At 34.8% G+C, this 22,065-nt stretch overlaps 1 protein-coding gene across 9 annotated transcripts in view; it reads right to left on the reverse strand.

Moving 5' to 3' along the window:
• Positions 1 to 17,010, reverse strand: part of LOC124426630 (glutamate receptor ionotropic, kainate 2) — an 86,718-nt gene extending 69,708 nt beyond the window's left edge. For 8 of the 9 annotated variants that reach the window (XR_006942770.1, XM_046968544.1, XM_046968546.1 and 5 more), the window contains exons 1-2: positions 13,718 to 14,837; positions 8,300 to 8,595 (exon numbers count right to left, since the gene is read on the reverse strand). Coding sequence is in view for 8 of the 9 variants with exons in the window: in XM_046968544.1 (XP_046824500.1) it covers positions 8,300 to 8,375 (76 nt within the window). In the remaining variant the exon portion in view is untranslated. Of the gene's footprint in view, positions 1 to 8,299; positions 8,596 to 13,717; positions 14,838 to 16,883 lie in introns of those variants that run through there. The other variant, XM_046968545.1, reaches the window with a different exon arrangement.
• Positions 17,011 to 22,065: the final 5,055 nt, after the last annotated feature.

Here is a 22,065-nt window from a genome sequence, read left to right on the forward strand (position 1 = left end):
TTAAGAATTAATTGAAATTTCAATCTTCAAGCAAAATCGGAGCCTACGACAATGCAAAATAAGTTGTAAATTGCGGCTGCTTTGACAGCTGTGGGAAATAATTCGTACCGCCAACGCGAATAAATCCTCGCGATCCTATTCTACTGTTTTTTCACTTCTACTTGTATTTAAATCCCGTGTTTCGTGAAATATCGCCCTGACCCATGTTGTACGTACAAAGAATTGCAATATTTAAAATCGTAGATTCCTTAGAGAAAAATTTTCGGATATAGTCATAACATTATACTATGTTACTTAATTTTTTATTTTAAAAATAAATCAATGGAAAAATTCTAAGGATATTTGATTTATCTTGTCAAACTCAATATTAACAACAAAGAGGAAAATATTTATATAGGGAGGTTCGATTCCTTCGATAGAAAGTAGTCAAACTGTGAAATCAAATGAAACAAGTGGAAATTTCGACGAATCGATCGAATTCACAGCTGATCACTCGCATAGATAGAGCAGGTGTTCATCGTATTTACTCTGTTCTAGGTTGGACTCGTCGACATTCGGACTAATGACGACCGAACGGACCAATGAACAAACTAACGGAGGGAATGCTTGTCTCTTTTTTCCCTCTTGACAACGAGAGTCAGTCTCCCTTTTTATCTTCTCTCTCTCTCTCTCTCTCTCTCTCTCTCTCTCTCTCTCTCTCTCTTTCTCTCTCTCTTTCTCACACACACACACACACAAATATACATACACATATTTTTTCTCTTTTCCTATCTCATTCTCCATCGAATCGGTTTCACTATGCTACATACAGAGCTCGGACACCCGCGGGAGCGGTAAAACAATTTTATGACCTAGCCTGGAATCGCGGAAGCAAAAAGAACGCACGTGCGTTGCGATGCCGACGATAAAGTATAAATTATGGAGCCACCTGTATACCACAGCTATTCGTTTGATCCGACGCCATTTTTACGATCCTCAACCGTATCCAATTCTTTTTCTAATATTTTACTTTTTTCCAACATCAACTGTTGATGTACCTTGTCTTAAAATGAATCGAATACTTCGAACCTAGATTCTTTTCGACTGACTATTAGATTTTCTCTCTCTCTCTCTTTTTTTTTCTTTTTTTATAAAAAAGAATCTTTTCTTCTTTGTAAATATTCTCACGAGCTGAAGAAGGAAGTTTTTATTGGTTTCCTTAACTTAACGGCATAGCTTTCTTTTCGGTCATCGGACGAAAGAAGAAAAGGGAAACTTGTGGTCCATGGAGATGCACGTTCAAAGAGGAGTAAACAAGTTCGCAGGAAATGTACGATCGATGAGATAGTTTTGAAAGTGTATCGAGAGAGAGAGAGAGAGAGAGAGAGAGAGAGAGAGAGAGAGAGAGAGAGAGAGAGAGAAAGGGACAGATAATTTGGAAGATGGCGAGTTTCGATAACGATATGAAATCAATACCATAATATTTTGACGAATCTATTCTCAGGAATATTATTAACATTCGATTCATTCAACTAACTTGCAATGTTGAAATAATTTCAAAGTTTTTACTATGTTTAAGAATTATGTCGACATAATTTTGACGTTGATAGAACATTAATTCATTAACAATGAGTTTTATAAAATGAAGAAATACGTCATGGATGAAAAATGATGAAAAGTGTTGTCAAAAAGAAAGAAAAAGTGAGAGAAAATCTTTGAATTCTGAAGGATTTAACCGACGACGATGGGAAGCTGAAATATAAGTCCTTGATTGGATTGCGAATTGTTACCGACTATAGTTATCGAGCTTTCAAACTGCAATCACAAAGTTTCTATTATTTCTTTTAATTAATGCGTTAAAACGATCTAATTAATGCGTTATCTTACTTCGTTATCAAGTTTAATATGATAATTTGTTTATTATACAATATTATACACATATATCCCATTATTAATTTAAAAATGTAAATTTTATAATGCAGTTTTGATTTTTATTTTTATCTTAGTTGTTTTTTTTGTTTTTAGGTAAAAATGTTGGAAGATTTTTATTATTCTCGAACATCTTGAAAAAATTAATAAATGTTTTTTTTCTCAAGGAATCAACATGTTATTTCAAAACATAGAAAATTTAGACATGATTTTTCGTTTGTTAATATAAATCCTTAATATTAATGTTAATATAAAAATTGTTAATAAAAACGCGTTAAGCTGTTGAGTAATTGGAAGAAATGTTGTTAGAATACTGGAAGTGCAATACGTCGAAGAGAGATACTTGATTTCATTAGCGCGTTCCACTTTTCTATCAGATCGAAGAGGCTTGATTGGAGAAGAGTTTCACAATTAAAACCTATTGGAATTAAGTATGAGATATCTACTCGACTACATAGTTTTAGTGAAACAACAAACACGGGACGTTAACTCTCATCGAGCGTATTGCATTCGATGCAATGCAAAGGAAAAAATCATCGACAAATTCCCTTGCATTTATTTATTTATTCTTTTTTTTCTCTTCAAGATTTGTCAAGTATATTTTAACGCGGTCAGAGTTTTTGAATTTTTTCTGATTCAAGTAAGTACTTAAGTTGCCTCAAACGTAATTTCATTTTCGTTTATAGAAAAATCAAATTTTTGGTAGGCTTGGCAACGAAGATAATGAAGAGCAGATGTTTCAGAAGGAGAATCTTTGAGACGAAAGGACAATTCGTTCCTTTCTTTAATCTCCCTCTCTCTTTCTCTCCCTCCCTCTCCCGCCCTCTTTCTTTCTTACTCAATAATGGATCTCTGGGAGAGAAGTTGGTAGTTTGCTAATCCCTTTTTAATCATTGATCGATGTAAGAAGATTTGCCGGGAGAAGGATGAATGACCGTAAGGGCTGATTGTTAATTGTTAAAAGGAATAATTATATAAATAAACGACATCATTAAAATTATTTATTCAAAATAATATAAAATATATATATATATTTCAACATATTATGATTTTTTATATTATTTATATTATCTTACAATATGTCTATCCAATAAAATTATAAAAGTAAAAAGAAAGGTATTATTGTGAAAAATTGTATGAGATATACTAGAGACTTTCTTGTTGACCACAATCTTCGAAGGACGAAAGCTGGATATATCGAAGATCCAGAAAAAGGATTTTCCATCGCGATTGAAAGCTTTTATTCCGGTCGGACAAATAGAACATGGCGCAGAGTTCGACAGGCTGATCTCATCGCCGAAATGACTACTTGTTCCACACCCCGCCCGACAATATCAGCCTGCTAACCCTATCCTTCTTCTTTTATAAAAGAAGATATCAAATTTAGTTCTTCACTAGTCACTCTTCGTATTGATTCAATAGTTGTTAATCTTCTGTGTTATCCATGCCACTTCTTAATCAGATCGTCCATAATTTCTCATTATTTGTACGAGGCATATTTCTATTTATTTGAATCATTTAACACGTCAGATGATTGTCGTATTTATTTTTAACCAAAAAAAAAGAGAGAAAAAAAAAGAAAAATATTTTCATTTAAAAATTCCTATTATAAAGAAGATATACGAATTAGAGAGTCAAGATTTGAACTCCATCGAACCAGTACGAAATTCTTTCGTGCAAATTCTCACGTCAGATATAAGAGAAGGATTACGTACACCCGCATCTGGTTGTCAAGAAGATTCCGATAGCTTCAGCTCCTTTCGGTTTAGACGTATGAATTCATCATTGTATATAAAGGTTCTTCATTACATATAAAGATTTCGACCGATTAAATTTCTACGTTCATGTACATATTTGATGACATGCGATGAATGAAGAGTCAGAATATGCGAATGTCGTATTGTCGTATAATATATCTATATATTGTTATATAGTAGTAGAAGAGCAAACATTCTTCGATCCACAAACATTCTTAGGCCAAAGGGATTCCTTTTTTTATCGTAATAAATGTCGGAGACAAAATTTCGTGGGCGGTGACCACGAGAACATTTCAAATAAAACGATCCTGTTTGTGGAGTTAGAGTAGACCCGTTCGTCTTTCCTTCTCCGTAAGCACCCATCTTTCCGCCGTAAAACGGTGAAAGAAAAAAGGGAAAAAGAAAAAATAGGGAGAGAGAGAGAGAGAGAGAGAGAGAGAGAGAGAGAGAGAGAGAGAGAGAGAGAGAGAAGATAGAAGATTCCTATGAAAGAAGGTAAACATCGATCTAGATTTCGTTCTAGAATCGAATCAATACTACGACTAAGTTTTTGCAATCGATCGTATGGATTGCACACTGCTTCGATTTATTTGACAGTAAAAAAAAGGAAAAAATATTGGTTCGCTCTTTTGTATATATCCATTACGCTGTCTTTCCGTAAAACATATTTGTCATGGAAATTTTCAAGGGAAAAACGGAAGGATTCGAACCGAAAATTTAAAAATTGTCACTTTACCATCAGGAAATGATATAAACAGGCAAATCGTTCAATTCATTTTTCTCTTATTTTCTTATATGGCATTTCCTTCTCGATATGAAAATTCTTTGTCGAGTTCCTTGACAAAAGAATCTCTATCAACGATAATCCTTATCGGAATATGAAAATTTCGATTTTATCGCATAGTTAACTCACCAAATTTTCGTTGTTCATATCAACATTTTTTTTAGTATAAAATCGTTCGTATTCTACCATTGTTATTACTTTAAAATTGTTCAACAGAGATATTTATATTTTTATCTTTCCTTTTTTTTTATTATTCTTAGTTATTAGTTCGAAAAGTAACGATAGTTTGAAATTAAAAATGTTCAATATCGAGGATAGGTCGGTAGATCTCTAGCTTTCGTTCGCCTTTGTCACACCTCCGAGATTACATTATTCGTAGGAAAATCTCATTAATGTAATCCTCGTATATTCGTTTCGTCTCGACTCTACACCGAGAGTCGATCGTTCGCGTTAACGACCCTAGTTAGAGATTACGGCCAGCGTATTATCGCGTCGTTCTAATAAATTATTCGCGATAACGTTGTTTAAAGCTCCTCCTCTTCATTGAAGTTGTAAACGTGCAATTCGCGAGACTAATCGTGTGAAACGTTTCTCGTTAAAATGACATTATTAAGAACCTTTGAAAAAAATAAATCTTTCGAGCTTTTTTCTTTGAGCTTCGATACGAAGAAGAAAATTGTGATGTTGCGAAAATGACAAAAATTATTTCTCTTTCCTGTTCTTTTAAGTAAATAGAATGAATATGAGAGCATGTTTATGTATAAAAAAAAGATATATAATTTTAAATGAATGTGCGCGCGCATTGTATATCTATATATATATGGGTAGGCATGTATCATATGAATCAAGGCCTAAATCTATACTTACCTCCTCAGAATTCTAAAACCATGACTCAGAGTTCGTATATTAAGTTGTTTCGTCTCTATATAAGTAGATCTTCTTGTACCTGTGTGAGTAATAATGGCGCTATCTCTTTCTCTCTCTCTCTCTCTCTCTCTCTCTCTCTCTCTCACTTCATCTTAAAGAGGTAACCAGATATTATGAACTTTGACAATCAGTTGCCAAGATTGGATGAAATATGACAAGAAGAGGCTTCGACATTTGCATGAAAAGTATCGACTTCGATTGCCAGATTCTAGGTTAAAAATTGAATAATTTATGTCGTGTTCCATCGTTCGCTTATAGATACGTTCTCAAGAAGAAATTAAAAGGTGCCTCCGTACGCGATATATACCGGATAAAAAAGAAAATGCCGAGTTTGCTTCTTCTCTCGACCACCGTTGATTCTACCGCGATTTTGTCTTTCGATCAACTTTTCTCTGAAGATTGCGAACGTGGTTATTGTTCTTCATCGATTATCGAAGATAAAATTGCTATGACAAAGTCACGGTAAAAAAGAAAAAAGTAAAAAACAGAAAGGGAGATAGATAAAGAGAGAGAAAGAGAGAGAGAGAGAGAGAGAGAGAGAGAGAGTGAAAGAAAAAAAGAACCAAATTAAATGAGAAAGAAAAAAGCTTTCAGTATGAAAATATTACTTGAAATATTCTATGTAAAGAAGGAATCGGTAATAACCATGGAAGAGTCACTCGGCATAATTTAGCACAGAATTTTAATGGAAACTCTATGGTGTTATTCGAAGGAAAGATAAGAGTCTTCTATCAATCTCTGTTCTGCACTTTTACGTTTATGAAATTTTATTAGTATTGCATTTTGATCTTTTTCTTTTTTTTTCTCTCTCTCTTTTATAGAAGTCGATAATTATTTCGCATAGATAACATTTGAATGCAGAATTCAACGAGCAATACTTTTTCTTTCCTTGTTTTTTTTTCTTTTTTCATTTCTTCAATAACTGATAAACGTGGAAATGGATAAAAGAACTTAGGCACAAATTTCGAATGCATTGACGAAAGAAAGTCGTCTTATTAGCACAATCGAAATACTGCGCGACTTTGGTTGACAATGAGTAACCGTATCTTCGTAGAGCTTTTAAGTATATTAAAATTCTTCGTATCACGACATCGAGTTATAAATCCTTAATGCTGTTACTACGACGGAGGTTCGCTACCGCTCACGGCATGCCATTGAGAACTTTATTAAGCATGGATTTTACGAGCGGATAGCCGAGCTCGCGTGCCGCTTATACATGACAAAATTGCCACTACGGCGCCGGAATTATAATAATTCTCTGGTTTGTTGGTAGGTTTAAAGATAAGAAAAAATAAAAGAGAAAAAAAAAGAGAAAAGTCAAATTTTCTTTCTTCTCTTCTCTTTTTTTTTTATTTACGCATAGAATTTAGTTTTGTTGCATTTTAAAAATTCTCCAAATAATTTTGTTGGTTTAGAAGGAAGAAAGAAAATTCATTTTTTCGTTAAAGAATTCTTTAGCATATTTATTGGAAAGATGTCAGGACGAATAAGTGAAAAATGCCATGGAAAAACTTTGAAAATATTCATGAAGTTTTATGAGGAAATGCGTTTTTCGCAAGACATGCGGAAGGTACTGAAGGGAGAACGACGGTATCACACGTGACAGAATTATAATATTCTCTTGAAACTTTTACAAACGGCTTTTCTTCTATCTTTGTCTAAGTTTAATTCGAATAATACAATGTTCGGAATATTTTTATATCCCTTTAAAAAATTCATTTCCAAAGTTACTAGGTTTCTTTGTATACTTCATTCATTATATAAGAAAAAAAAAACAAAAATAAAAAAGAAGACATTTCATTAGAGGAAATCATTTAATTTGTGCAATAAAATGTCCATATTCTATCTTCCGTTTTGTCCGATGATCATTATTGAGCTAGATGAGAAATTAAAGACACCTCTCGATGAGTGTTCACAGATAAAGCTTCCGATTAAATTCGGAAGCTTTCGCTGCTTACTCGAGCGTGGTTTGTTCGAGCTCGATTTATTCGCTTCAAAGTGGAGATCGCCGAAGATACTGTTAATTTAATGAAGCCGAACATTTATTTAAAACTTTGACATGTGCTCTTTGTACAGTTAGTTAGTTGTTCGCAGTTTTTATATCACTATCAGACTTAATACAACGATATTGTTGCTCCAATTAAGATATTGAAGCTACTTTGTTATTTCCATCTTCGTATTTTATCGACGAGAATCGTAATCATAAATTTTGGACTAAGTCCGGTTTTGTCCATAGTCTGGTTTTGTGGACACGAAAACCATTTGTTAGTATCTCAGTTGTGGGTTTCGGCTTTTTTTTATTTTGGTAACAGGATAGAATGCGTTCGGTTCCTGTTCGATTCCTGTTCGGTGCTTGTACAGTTCCTGGTTAGCTTTTTTGTTTTAAAAACAAAACATATACGCATCGGTTGTGTTAGGAAATCCTCGGTCTAACACGAGTTGTCGGTGAAGAAAGGCGTATATATGTAGTTTCGTTTTTGTTTTATATACCTTTGTCAACCTTTTTGTTCTGAACAATCGTATATAACTTCTCTCAAAGAATGGATGCTCACTCAGATACGAATAACGCATACGTATATATGCCATTGAAAAAATTTACGCTAACGATCATATAAAAAAAGAATATCAGGTAAAATAAAATGAAGAAGCGCTCAGTACTTTATCGTACATTAAATCATCAATAATATACTATGTTCATAGAAAGCCCATTATTGTTAAAGCACGCAAGAACATAATGGTTAATTATAAACTTATCAGGTTTATTTTTTGTTTTCTTATATTTACATCATATCATTAGCAATTTTAGCGTGTAAATAACGTTCATCGTATTTAATGATCTTTCAACTATTGAAATTGTATTAACTCTTTTAATTTTTTCTGCCACGTTTAGTTACGTATCATGTTCATTAAAGACTAAACTTACCGATTCTGATGACAGGTGGCAGCGACATGGCAGTGGTGACCAGGATGACGATTACGGCGAACAACAGTGCCATCATGTCCGACGTGAGCTCGCTTCGCAGCTGCACGATTACAGCATTGTTTCTGCTTGACACACGTTCGTAGAGAAGAGAGCAAAAAACTCGGCAAAGCGTACGAACGTATGCACGCGATACACGGCTATGTTAACACTTTCACAGAAAATTACGCGCTAACGAAGATCCATCGACCTACGTGAACGTTCTTCCGGGCCACGCGATCGTCCATCTTGCTTTAAGCCTGCAATCAGGATAGGAACAATTTTTACGTTTATCGAACATTTCGATCGATCATTTTAATAGTCGAAATAAAAGGTTCGTATTTTTAAATTGAAGCATTTCAATCTGGACAGTCGTGTATCTACAATAACTTGATCGTAAATTTTTCAAAAAACCATGATGACGTTATCAAAAAACGTGTTAATTTCTTCCCTTTAATCATCGTTCGTTATTTTTTGTCAACTTCAGAATATAAGTCAAATTGATTTCTCCCGTTAGCGATAAAAATGACATAGCTGCGATTTCGCCCTCGTTCGTTAAAAATAAATTGCGTGGAAACAACGCACGATTAGTTTACGAAATTACACAAGTGATCGATTCTTTCGAGTCGCGCATGAATTAAATTCTCGGTCGTTGATTTGTATCCTACGTAGGATACAAGTCTCGTAATTTAATCGGAAATATATCATAGGTACGTAATTCTTATTAAAGGAATACGAATGGAATAAATCCTTTTTTTATTTTTTCTTTTTCTTTTATTTCAAATATATGCGTATTCACATGCGTATTCAGATAAGTACACATGTAGCAATTATATCGGATAGTAAAATACGAGAAATTCGTCAATTAAACATTTAGCAAACGTATTCAAATTTTCTGAATGAATAATTTGTTTGACGATCATAAAAAGAAAAGAGAACAATGTTAACGATTCTACTAACGAATTTGTTTCAATAAGAAAAATACAAATGTTGTATCGTCAAATATAAGTTAAACTTTCGAAGTAGAGGACAGACGAGTGAAGTAAGTAATCTCATTATAAAGACGGTATGATGGTAGAATATCTAATCGAGAGACCTACTTTTTGTAGACGGAAAAGCGCATAGCAGCACGCAAAGTGCAATTGAAGTTATCGATTTCTTCCCTTGAGTACAAAATGTATCTGAATACTAACTTACGATTAAAATGAAAAAAAAGAAAAAAGAAATGAAAAAAAAAATAACAAGTAAGTGTACTTCATTATCCATTTGATATCTCTTTATGAAACAATATTGACAATTTTAACGAATTAAACATATTTCTGTAAAAATTCAATTGCATATCGTCTGAATATGCATAGTACGTGCGATAGCTAGAGTACGCGTATTAAGCGTGTTCTTATGTAAAAGAAGTTCATTGTTATCCTTCTGATAACACGAGGAAGTAGCGGGATATCTCTAGGGTGAAATCACGCATACTATCAAGTCCATTCCCAAAGGCGCGTTTTCTCTATGAGAGCAAAAAGAGAAAATTCAGTGTGCTCTCGGTACTATCTTTATCTCAGAGGAATGTCAAAAGGATCGCTTTGTTATTTATAAAGGAGTATCCTTCGAAAAGCGTTTTCGACCTTCGAGACGATCCCGACTATAAGATAAGGACACTCCCTCTTAACTCGATATCTTTTTGGTCTTAGTGAGAGAATCGGTATCTCGAGTTTGTTAGATCTTTGATATAAAAGAAACATGAAAGAGAACTATTCTTTTATTAGAAGTGAAAAGTATATCGAAAAGGATGAACAAAAAAGAAACGAAAAAGAAAATGAAAAATATGAAGAAAATTAACACACCTAGTGCCATTTTATTTTCAAGATCTTTTTTATGACATTCAACAGATCCAAAATTTAATTAAAGTAAAAAGTATGAAGACGATTTTTATGCCAAACTAATCTGCCGAGGTGTTAAACCTGAACAGATTATTTTTACACTTGTTATCTTCTCTCAAAGAAGTGAAATCAGAAGCGAATGTCTAGTATATAAAAAAAAAAGAAAGAAAAAGAGAGAAAAGTTTCTCTCTCTCTCTCTCTCTTTCTCTTTCTCTCTCTTTCTCTTTCAATGTCATTCAAAAACGTGCTTCTTCTTAAGGATCGAGTAGAATCTAGTGTTGACCTCATACGATTCTACTATTAGAGTTAGCCCGCACAGCGTAAATTGTAAAGGGATTCGTGTTAACCCAATTTAGCAAGAGAGCCAAGTTTGCTTCTCGCCGCGCTACGTTTGTTTGCCCTTCGAAGCTTCCACGCGTGGCCTTAAATGCGTAAATGCGCACGCGCGAAAACCTTTCGATCGAGTGACCATGTAATCGCATTGACAAGTTCGTCGGATACTTTTCTTCTCGTTTTGAACTCGTTTCGATATTGCATTTTGAAGAAATTTCGATTTGTTCTTTTTTTTGGTTTTTTTCTCAAAAAACCAAATCGATCATTCAGATCTTTTAAAAATCATACGAGCGATAAAGAGAGTAGAATGGTGCCGAATAATACGTTGTCTAAGAAATATAGAAAGTTATTAGTAAAGCTGAGAAGATAGCTGAGTTGGAGGATACGAAACGTAGCAATTCCGGATGTAAGATATTCAGAGAGAACTCACGAGTCTCTTGAGGCGGAACAGCTGCTAACGAAGCTTATCGTCCGCGGGAATAGAAATCGGGCCGAGGCGAGGCTTTTAAAGCTCTGAGTCCGTACAGTTCGAGAACGAGGGGTGCTTTTCGTCTCGGGGGAACCAAGAAGAATTTAAGAGAGAGAGAGAGAGAGAGAGAGAGAGAGAGAGAGAGAGAGAGAGAGAGAGAGAGAGAAAGTAACTACGCTTTACTTTTTCGACGATAAAAAGTGAACAGCGTTGTCCCTTTGCCGGCTTTACGATCAAGTGGAATTAACGGACTGCGACTGGCACTGTCTTAGATCGTAAATGAAAGTAGGCCGACTCTTGGTAATAACGATTAAGCTTTTATCTTCGACAAAGTGAAATGTCTAACTTCTCTCTCTCTCTCTCTCTCTTTCTCTCTTTGTTCTTAAAAATCTACAGGTCTATCTTCTTAACTGGTTAAACTTCTATTTCAACTCATTCTCTTTTTTGTGTCTCTTAGAAAATATATATATACACACACACACATACACACACACACATACACACACACACACATACACACACACATATATATATATATATTTACATATATATAATATGTATATATATATATAAATTGTGAGCAGTGAATATATACTTTATCTAACACCTTTTGATAATAACATCTTCTTAAGTAATTGATCACACATATCTATGTATGTGTGTATGTGCATACATATATACGTATGTACATATATACATATACATATACGTATATACACATATGTACGTATGTACATACATACATACATATATAGATATGTACAAAAATGTATATTTACGTACTTCACGAAACTATATTTTTGGTCGATATGGAATAAATCATCTAACTCGAGGAAGAGAAATGTGTAAAACACGAAGGGTATGCTCGACAAACTAAGGGAAAAGTTCATGTTGTTTCGCTCCTTCATCTAACGTGTAAGAAAAGAAAGGAATGTAATTTGAAAGTTAGAAAAATGCTTGCCTTTATCCCAGAAGGTGTAAAACCGTATATTATTTATCTCGTTTCCTTTTAAATTTCTTCTATTTTTATTTTTTTTCAATTTTTTTTCTTCTCTCATGTAACTGTTCTACATACTCATTTACCATTGAAAACGTTTTCTTTATTAACATTTTATTTTTTTTTGCTCGTCAAAAAAAAAAAAAAGAAAAAAGAAAAATATCGGCTTTATATTCTTTTTAACGAACATTTTACACTTCTTGACTTAAATCGTTTTAAAATCGTTTTTTAGTTTTAAGCGTGAAGCAAAGTTTGTCGAGAGGAATTGTGTACTACCTTTGATGCTTTTTTAAAGTAATATTTCTTTCCTTTTTTAATAATTCTTTTTCACAAAAATACCATGCTAAAGTTACAAAGGAATTTGTTATATTTTTCTTCTTTCGAAGTATGTTTATGCCTGTCGAAAAAATAAAAAACCGCGATTTTGTTACTGTTTTTCTAAAAGACATATTACATTTGAATAAAGAATAATATTTTTAATATTATGTGATTCCTTGAGTCATTAAATGCAGTTTTAGCATACAACTGGCAAAGTATTTTAAATACGTTCCATTTTCTTTTTTAAATGAAAAGAATCGAATTTACGACGAATTTTATTTAACCGTATTCATTACATTGACGTTCACGTATTAATGTTCAATTAAAAAAGGAAGATGAATAGAGAACGGAGAAAGATCAAAAAACATTTAAATAGGAATAAAAACAAAATCTTTTAGATAATGTTCAAAAGATTTTACGTATGATATTTGACGTTTAGTTTTATGTAATGCAACGTAATTAACGTTCCATCTAATATTTCTAAGGGTATAATTAACATTGTTTTTTTTCTTAATTAAAATATAATAATAATTAAAAAATAAAATATAAATAACATAATAAAATAAAATAAAAATAAAATATAAACAAAAATAAAATATTATAATAATTAAAATATGTTTTGAATTTTAAAAATAAAGAAAATGTAAGTATACGTTAAGATAAAAGATATATGAAAAACATATATATATATATATATATATGTATATATATATATATTATGAAAAACATTTAAAAGCGATTTCGAACAATACATCATTCGTAGCTTAAATATAAACTCATGTTCGTAGCTTAAATGTAGAAAAATTTCGTACGGATTTTCTCCGTAAAGAATTTGTACAATTGTGATTTTCATCATAGCGAAGCGTGACTCGTCATCGAGTAACTAATGATAGGAGAACATTGTAACTTTTTCCTCTAGACCTTGACTGTCGTCTCGTCTAGAATCCCGACGTGATCGAGGAAGACGACGAGAAAAATACAATGGAAATGGGAAAATTTTTATCTCGATTCTAGTTCTCGTAGACTTTCGAGGGTGAATCAAGACTTATATGGTATAATATATATAACCACATAAAACGAACAAAACAGGATATATATATATATATATATATATATATATATATATATATATATGTATATACGTAATATGTATATACGTAGATGTATATGTATGTATATATATATATAGAGAGAGAGAGATAATGATTTCGTGTTCATTAATGGTAGTTTAATTATAGATGAGTTATTTGAAGTTATGTGTAACCTAACCTCGCTAAAATGTTAAATGCATAATGATGATAAGCTGTTATAATCTTGTTAATCGATCGTATAAAAAATCCTTAAACATATATGTATTTGTAACAAAGTGATATTTATCGATCTACCTTGTGCGATTTACATCAGGAACGTCTCAATTTCATCACTAGGAATTCTGTAACCACGATCACTTTATATGTTGTCCTGAAGTTTTGTCAACCAGTGTCCTTTTTATATTTAAAATCTCATAAATCACGAATATAAGAAAGAAGGCCCGATGTGTCATTCGTTCATTCGTCCGATCAATTTACTAAACACTCACTCTTGCTCAATCTTGTCCTGCGCAACATAATTATCGTGCATTGAACAATTCGCATAGTTCTTCCAAATCACGAGGCCTATTTGTTCTTCACATAGCGCATTCGAAGACGATCGATCGTGTGGTCCGCATTACACTTTAACGAACGAATAAAAAGAATAGAATCAGGCAAGAAAACTTTTCCACATAAATTCTAGAATAATATTTCCAAATTCGTTTAATTAAACAAAAGGGGTTGTATCGCTCGACGAGATCGATCGGTCAAACGAAAAAAATACCTTCGAAATATCTCTCACAGGAGTTTCACAAATTTTCACTTGAGAGAAACGTTCTCTCGTTTGCAGATTTTCCAGGAAGCTCACATAAATAACATTGTCGTTATCCTAATCCGTATCACTTGGCCGTAGTACATTCGTGTATTGTCCATTTCGAACACTATATTGAACGTTTCGATCAAAGTTAGCACTAAGTAAAAGGTTTGCCTTAACTTTAGTTCGTTCAAGAGTATAGTTCAAAAGTAATTCGCGATATCATCAAATAGGGAACGAGGGAACGTCCTTTTTGGCAGAATCATATTTAGAGTAGGGGGAAAGGTGGTGGTAGTTTCTTTTTTTTCTTTCTTTTTCTTTCTTCCTTAGAAAATAAACGAAAGATAAAGCAGATTGAGATTATTTAAAGGTATTAAGAGAAGGGGATATTGGTTTGAAGGTTTGAAAGATAAAGGACGGCACGGACTCTTTCGAAGGTTGACACGCGAGCAAGAGAACCTCCCCGTTTTTGGTACGCGCAGTCCGTTGATCGCGAAAGACGCGCGGGCACTGGCTCCGGCAGGACTTGCCGCCACCCCCGGACGAGTGCGCGGACCGACGCTCCGCACGATGGTGGGTGGCTGCCTGGCTTACAACGGGGTTCGTCCACGGGGGATGACTGTTGAGCTCAACGGAGGGATGTGAAAGAGAAGGAGAGGGAGGGAGAGAGAGAGAGAGAGAATCAACGAGGACGACGACGACGACGCCGACTACGCCGACGACGACGCCGACGATGACGACGACAACGCCTAAGGCCGATAGCAAACGAGTACAAGAGAGATGGACTACGAATGGAGGGGTTGGAACTTAAAAGGAACAAGAATGGATAGATTCCCGAGGGTGGGAAGCAAACCACATGCAACTCGCGCGCCCTCTCTGTACTATTTCTTACTCTTTCTCTTTTTCTCTCTTTCTGTTTTTCTCTATCTTTATCTCTGACTGTCTCTTCATCTCTCTTTCTCACTACTTTTTTTAAAGAAGGACCAAAGTCAAGATCTCTTCGAGTTGATCGATACGAACGACCCTGACCACCGCGCCAAATCCGGGTCTTTCGCTAAGCGTTCCCTTATCAAATTTTTCTTCCCTTAAAAGTTATACTTTAGTCGAAAATTTTCGTTTTCTCAAAAGAATTTTTGAACTACAGAGTGCTCGATGTTAAATCATTTCCATTCGTTTTGATTTGCTCTGCTCTTATAATAGGGAATATAATTCGCATTGGAAAATATAGAGGCGACGAAATTAAGTGAAACGTTAAGGGTTGTTCAGCGAGCGACTCGAGGGTACGAGCCGTAACCGCGAAGCCAGGCAAGAGTGAGATGGAGAGGGGTGGGAAGAACGGAGACGGAAAGAGAACGGAGGGTGCGAACGAAGCGACGATGAAGAGGGTTGATACGAGTGTTTGAGAAAGACAAAGACAAAGAGAAAGAGAAAGAGAAAGACAGAGAGAGAGAGAGAGAGAGAGGGAGGGAGAAAGAGGGAGAGAATGAGAGAGATAGTACGCGCACGCCTAAGTCGTCGCCTCCTTCCGACACCCCTGGAGAACCGAAGATACCATACCAAGAACCAAAGTCGTTTTATCTGGGTTAGTGAACGTCGACCCTGACCACCTCCTACGTAAAGAGGATTGAAATAAACTCACATTTATCAAGCGTTCCATTCTTACGTAAGCGTATCTACTTTTCACTGCCATTCGGTTAGTACTACCGAAAACTTTTGAAAAATAGTTTTCCGGTTTTGCATAGTTCACTTTCGTATTGTTTGTTCTCAATCTTGGAATATCATTTGATTTTTTGAGAGAATTGTTAAAATTGTTAGAACTGTTAATCGTTAGAATCAAAGAAAATGAAAAGCAAAAAAGAAAAGAAAAAAGGAACGAAATCTTTTGATAATTAGACGATCTTTACTAGAATCTTAATGGGGATTGAATTTTCGGAATTATCGAGTTTTTCTCGTTAACGATTTCTTAGTAATTACATCGCGATTCAACCTTTATTCGACAAAGAGATAAGGATTTGAAATACGGTTAATTGTCGCAATAAACCCATCGTTCTCGTTTCCTTTCAATTTAGAGAATCTTTATATTCTTAGCTTAAAGAATGTTGGGAGAAGGGAGGTAGGGTATGGTGCTGATGGCAAACGGCTGTTGTTTTTCGACTGACGAGTGAAATTGAATGAAAACGGTTGAGTTGGCTAAGAGCTAATGGCCGAGCATATTTCTCTTCTCTTCTTCATTCATTCATTCATTCATCGCGCTAAATCGGAACAAAGAAGAACTTTTAATGAGTTTCTATCGTTCCTAATTCTAGAGATTTTCACCCTTTAGGCTTATCGCTGGAGCTTCGCCATCGAGTCGAACGTTTGCGTAAAGAGGTTTTTAACGTCACCTTTATGTTTTTGCTTTATCTTCCTTTCCTTTTTTTTATTGTCCACTTTTTAAAAACGATTACTTTCGTCGATTTGTTCGAATTGTCAAAAATTTTGTCAGTTTACATGCGAAATTGTATTGGATTATTTAAAAAAGAAAGAAAGAAAAGAAAAGAAGAATTTAATTACTTCCGAGTGTTTTCAATGAATTTTGAACGAGTTGGCGAAGTAGCTCGTAGAATTCTTAAGCGTTAATTTTGCATCATTTTAGTACATATGTTAAGTACGTTAAGTAGTACGTACTATGTACGTATCCATCGTAGAAGATGTCTATTCGACGCGACGTCTTCGGAAAGGACAAGAAGACGTCTTGGCAAAAGTCCAGGAAAACTGCTGACAAGCGCTTCCGCGAAGATGTAGCTCGGTTTGCATGACACGCTCGACTAACGGGCTAGCAAATTCGTGTGGCAGCATGTGTGCAAGAAAGGAAGATATTACTCATCGTCGAGCGTAACGTAGGAACATTACCGATAAGAAGACCATTTTCTTGACAATCCAATTCTGTTTGTTAAGTTCGACGATAGGATAGAAAGTTGAAGTTTAATTTTTCGAGAAACAAAACAAAAACAAAATATATATATATATATATATATATATATATATATATATATACATATATATATATATATATATATATAAATAATTTCGAACGAATGAATAGCTCGTTAATGATATTGTATAATCTACGCGATAAAAAGTAAAATCGAAAGAAATAGAAAATTAAATCGAATATTTTCTCGCGCGTTATGATGTTTTACGTTATCGAGAAAGTAATTTTTCATAATTTATGAGTCGCAATATTCGCTGGGGCTCGTTAAAGGGACGACGAGGTAAAATTGGACACGTTTTTCGTGAATATTCAAAAATCCAGGGAATATCTCGAACAATGAACGGGAGTAGACACTATAAAAGCATTTAATTTCATTATACGTATTTGCAGTACGTGAGGGTCCAGGCGTTTTTATTATTTACCGATTCAACTCATACCATTCCGTTGTTCGCACGATTCCAAAAAGAATACACCGAATCCAGTCTGATTAAATAGCAAATAATATCACACGTTTCCAGATTACAAATTCTCTTTCGAGTTTTACGAATCAAATTTCTCATGATTTATACGAAACGAATAATCGAAGAAATAATATATATCTATTCTATCTATTTAAATTTAAGATAATATAATCTACAAAATATTCACGAACGAATATAAAAGAATTTTTTAAAACATTTTAGAAAGCTATTCCACGATGTCTTATATTTGATATCGTTTTCCCTCTCTCTCTCTCTCTCTCTCTCTCTCTCTCTCTCTCTCTCTCTCGATAAAAAAGGAATAAAAAGAAAAAGGAAAAAATATCATTTCACATAAAGGGAAGAAAAAAGACAAGTTGTAACGACCACGTCGACCTCGATTGTTCTTTCCTCGAGAAAACGCAATACTCTTTTCTCGCCGCAATGCGTTAATCGTTTGCTGGAAACGATAAAAATGAGAGAACGCACTCTTTCAGCTTCTCTGCATCTCTCTCTCTCTCTCTCTCTCTCTCTCTCTCTCTCTCTCTCTCTCTATCTGTTTCTCTCTCCTTCTTTCTTTTTCTCTTTCTTTATCTCTTTTCTCCCTACTTTCTTTCCCCTTTTCTGTATCTTTTTTCTTTCTTTCTTCCTTTCTTCCTTTCTTCTTTCCTTTTTTCTTTCTTCACCTATCCCGTCCTCATCGTTTTCATCAAAACGTTTTCGAAGGAGTTCAGTTCATGGCGGAATCAAACGGGCGCGTTGCCCGAAGGTACGAAATATCTCGTATTTGCGCGCGTATCCCTCTGGATTATTTCCTCCTCTCTTTTCCCCTTCGCAACTCTCACGCCATTCTACTGACGCGCGCATCGTTTCTTTTTTCCTTTTCTCTTTTTTTTTCCTCTTCCTTTTTTTCTTCCTTTTTTCTCTTTTTTTTTTCGTCGCAATCAGACTGTTCCAGTTTCGACGAAAAGCTTTATGATCCTTCCTCCCTTTTTTTCTCTACTTTACGCTTACGATCAGCCGACATTACGTGCGCTATGCCATGAGTATGAAGCTTCTGTCGAACTTCTGCTTCTACTTATTTCTCTCGAAAAGAGTGCACCACGTGATTACGGTTTGAACATTTCTTTTTCCTTTTTTTTCCCTTTTTTTTCTCTTCCTTTTTCTTTGTTATTACGATATATTTTTTAAAGATATCGACATTATCATTTTTAAATATTTTTAAATATTTGCGAATAGAACGTAAATTCGGTCAGTACGATTCAGTATTTGACAACCCTTGTCACGTAGTATATGCGTAAAATAAGTTCGCTCAAACTCGAACAATTCGGCTGTGTTCGTTCACGTCGATATTTGAAAGCATTGTTCATAAAGCTGTCTGTCGCTTATATTGATTGCCAGGACCTTGGATCGCGGCCAAATTGTCCGCTGCTCTCTAACTCTCTAGCCCGTTCTTACCGACTAGGAGGATTCATCCTTGACTGGGTATCTGCTTTCTCTCTCTCCCTCTAACACATTTTCTCTCTTTCTCTCTCTCTCTCTTTCTCTTTCTCTTTTTCCTCTCTCATTCTTCTCTCTCTCTCTCTTTTCTTCCTTTTCATCGTATCCTGTTAACGCTTCTTCTGTCTACCACTTTTCTCCTCCACTCTTTTCTTTCCACCCTCTCATCGACGCTAGAGAAGCGTCGGTGAGAATAGAGAAAAGTTAGGAGCAGTTTCATCTACCCCCTCGAGCATCATCGTTCTTTCGTTTACCCGTGAATTCGAGCCCTCGATCTTTTCGTCACCATTCCATCCTATTCTCTACTTTTTCTCATTGCAAAAGACTCATCCTTTCTTTTTTACGTTTCCCTTTTCATTCCTTCTGTACGTTACATTTGTTCCATATTTGTCACTTTGAGAAAATAATGAATTCGTTCCTTAATTACAATTTATGTGAGTCGGAGGAGGAGAGGAATAATATCGTAGATTTTTATAAAGAGTCTCTTTTATTGTAGAATAAAATAGAATCAAAAAAAAATATATGTATATACGTCGTTTAAGCGACCCGATAGAGCCCTCTAAAAAGAGGAGAAAGGGTAAGCAAAAGGAATGATATACGTCGACACCTCTTTCTAGACTGGCCATTAGATAGACCATTAATTAAGGTGACAAAAGCAAAGGTCGACTGAAGGTAAAGATAACGTTGAGAAAAAAAGAAAAAGAGAGTGAGAGAGTGAGAGAGAGAGAGAAAGAGAGAGAGAGAGAGAGAAACAGAAAGAAAAATAAAAAAATAAAAAAAAATGAACGGATGGAAAAAGAAGCATTCTGCCTCTCCGTGCGAATTTCCTTGTGCTGCTTTCTTCTTAGCCTTCTGTTCTCTTTCTTTCCTCCCCCTTTTCCCTTTTGACAACAAGGATCGCTTATCATACCAAAAATAAATCTAGAACGGTCCTACGCAAGATAAATTCGAGAAACGCAACGAAGCGAAGTAACTAACGACGCCCATCATTCAAACGAAGTTTTCGTATAAGATCAAAATATGGGCTAATATCAAGGACATTCCATTCTTATTATCGCTGTATAACACGCCACTTCGAAGATTAATTAATACTCGTGTAATAGACTTAGCTCCTAGTTCGGAAATATTTCTCGAAAGTCCTTGCCATTATGCCTGACGCTTTCACGAATCATCCTGAATTATAAGAGGCTTTGCGTCGATAGACATATTTCTTTCTTTTATCCTGTTTCTTTGCGATTTTATGCCATCTTTTCTTCGACGTTATCTTGAATTAATGACGTCGACTTCGACGATGAGCCTGGTATGTTCTATGTCACATCCATTTAAAAAAACATGAAAAAAAATATGAGGAAATATTAAAGAAAGAGAGAGAAAAGAAGACATAGTAGTTGGCTTGGTCATAGAGAGAGAGAGAGAGAGAGAGAGAGAGAGAGAGAGAGAGAGAGAGAGAGAGAGAGAGAAACCATGTAGGCGAAATGAACAGTGAGATTCGTACTTTTGGACTAGTATATAATTCATAGTAGCTGGAACACGATCTCGTACGGAGTACGAGGATAACCCGGTTAAGTTATAGGGGATGACATACGAGCACGATTTTGGTACGACCACGCAGATTTAACGAGCCTCTACACCGTTGGTAACCTACGTACGAGTCCACTTGATGACAGCGGGATAACGTCGAGTATCTTTCTTCTTTTCTGCCTCGGATATCCGACCTTCCGATAATGGCATCGTTCCGATAACTACCAGCACTTTCGGAAAGAGCGATAAGGACCGTTCTTATATCTGGAAAGTACGTGCAAAATGAATCGTAAATATGTTCGGATATATATATATATATATATATATATATATATATATTTTACAAATTGAAGGATTTTGTTAAAAAAGAAAAAACAAGAATGAAAAATCTCCAAAAAATTTTTTAACAAATAATATATATCTAATAATGAACAGAAATAATAAATAAATATAACATATATATATAAAAGATAAAACTTCGCGTGGATCCCCGTTAAATATAATACATCCGTAGAAAATCTTATGACGTAAAAATCAAAAGAAAACGAGAGAGAAACGATTGAGTTTGCACAAACTTAAATCGTTTAATCGCTTAATTGTTTTAAATGGTACGCATGCGCATATGTTTTAAGAGGACGAGTGCAAAGATTCTCAATGCAGAAGCAGCATTACAACGGGGAAAGCAACGTGCAGATCGTCGAGCTAGATCCTCGAGCTAGATCGTTGAACAAGATCGTCGAACAAGATCGTCGAAGGAGATCGTCGAAGCGTATCGACGACTACGCCTTCCTTGCAAGGTTACGTAGCTTCGTTGCCGCAAGAACGAGCCGGAATCGCGCGATAGGAAAGCCTCGTAGGTGGAAATCGATACGTCGTGACACGAATTCGTTTTCGCATTTTGTTTGAAAACTAAGAATTTTCATTGGACGATCAAATCGATTAGTCGATTACGTCGAAGAAAATTGTTGGCTCAATGAAGCGATAACGAAACTGTTACGTTCCACTTTTCTTCTATCTTTTTCTCTTCTTTTTTTCTTTTTTCTTTTGTATCTTTCGATAAGATTTTCTGATTTCATATAAAATATATCTGCTTTTTATATCGCACGCACGGTTTACAGATCTTTGAATATTCGAAGCTTTTAAAGGAAGAGAAGCAGAGGAAATTCATACGTAATGTCATAAATCGGATTAACATATGCGGTAATTAGCACAAATGGCAATAATTGGAGTGCAATGGTGTCCCCTGGATGTGAAAATCAATTATATATGAATCATCGTAAAAAGACATACTTTCCTTTCGTATACAAAATAAAACGTAAAAATATCGTCGAACAGATTCCTGTTGACTGATTCATCTCGTTACGTTAAGACGATTTCGTTCGCGGTTTTGCACTGA

This window comes from Vespa crabro, chromosome 9 (assembly GCF_910589235.1).
Source record: "Vespa crabro chromosome 9, iyVesCrab1.2, whole genome shotgun sequence".
Taxonomy (NCBI): domain Eukaryota; kingdom Metazoa; phylum Arthropoda; class Insecta; order Hymenoptera; family Vespidae; genus Vespa; species Vespa crabro.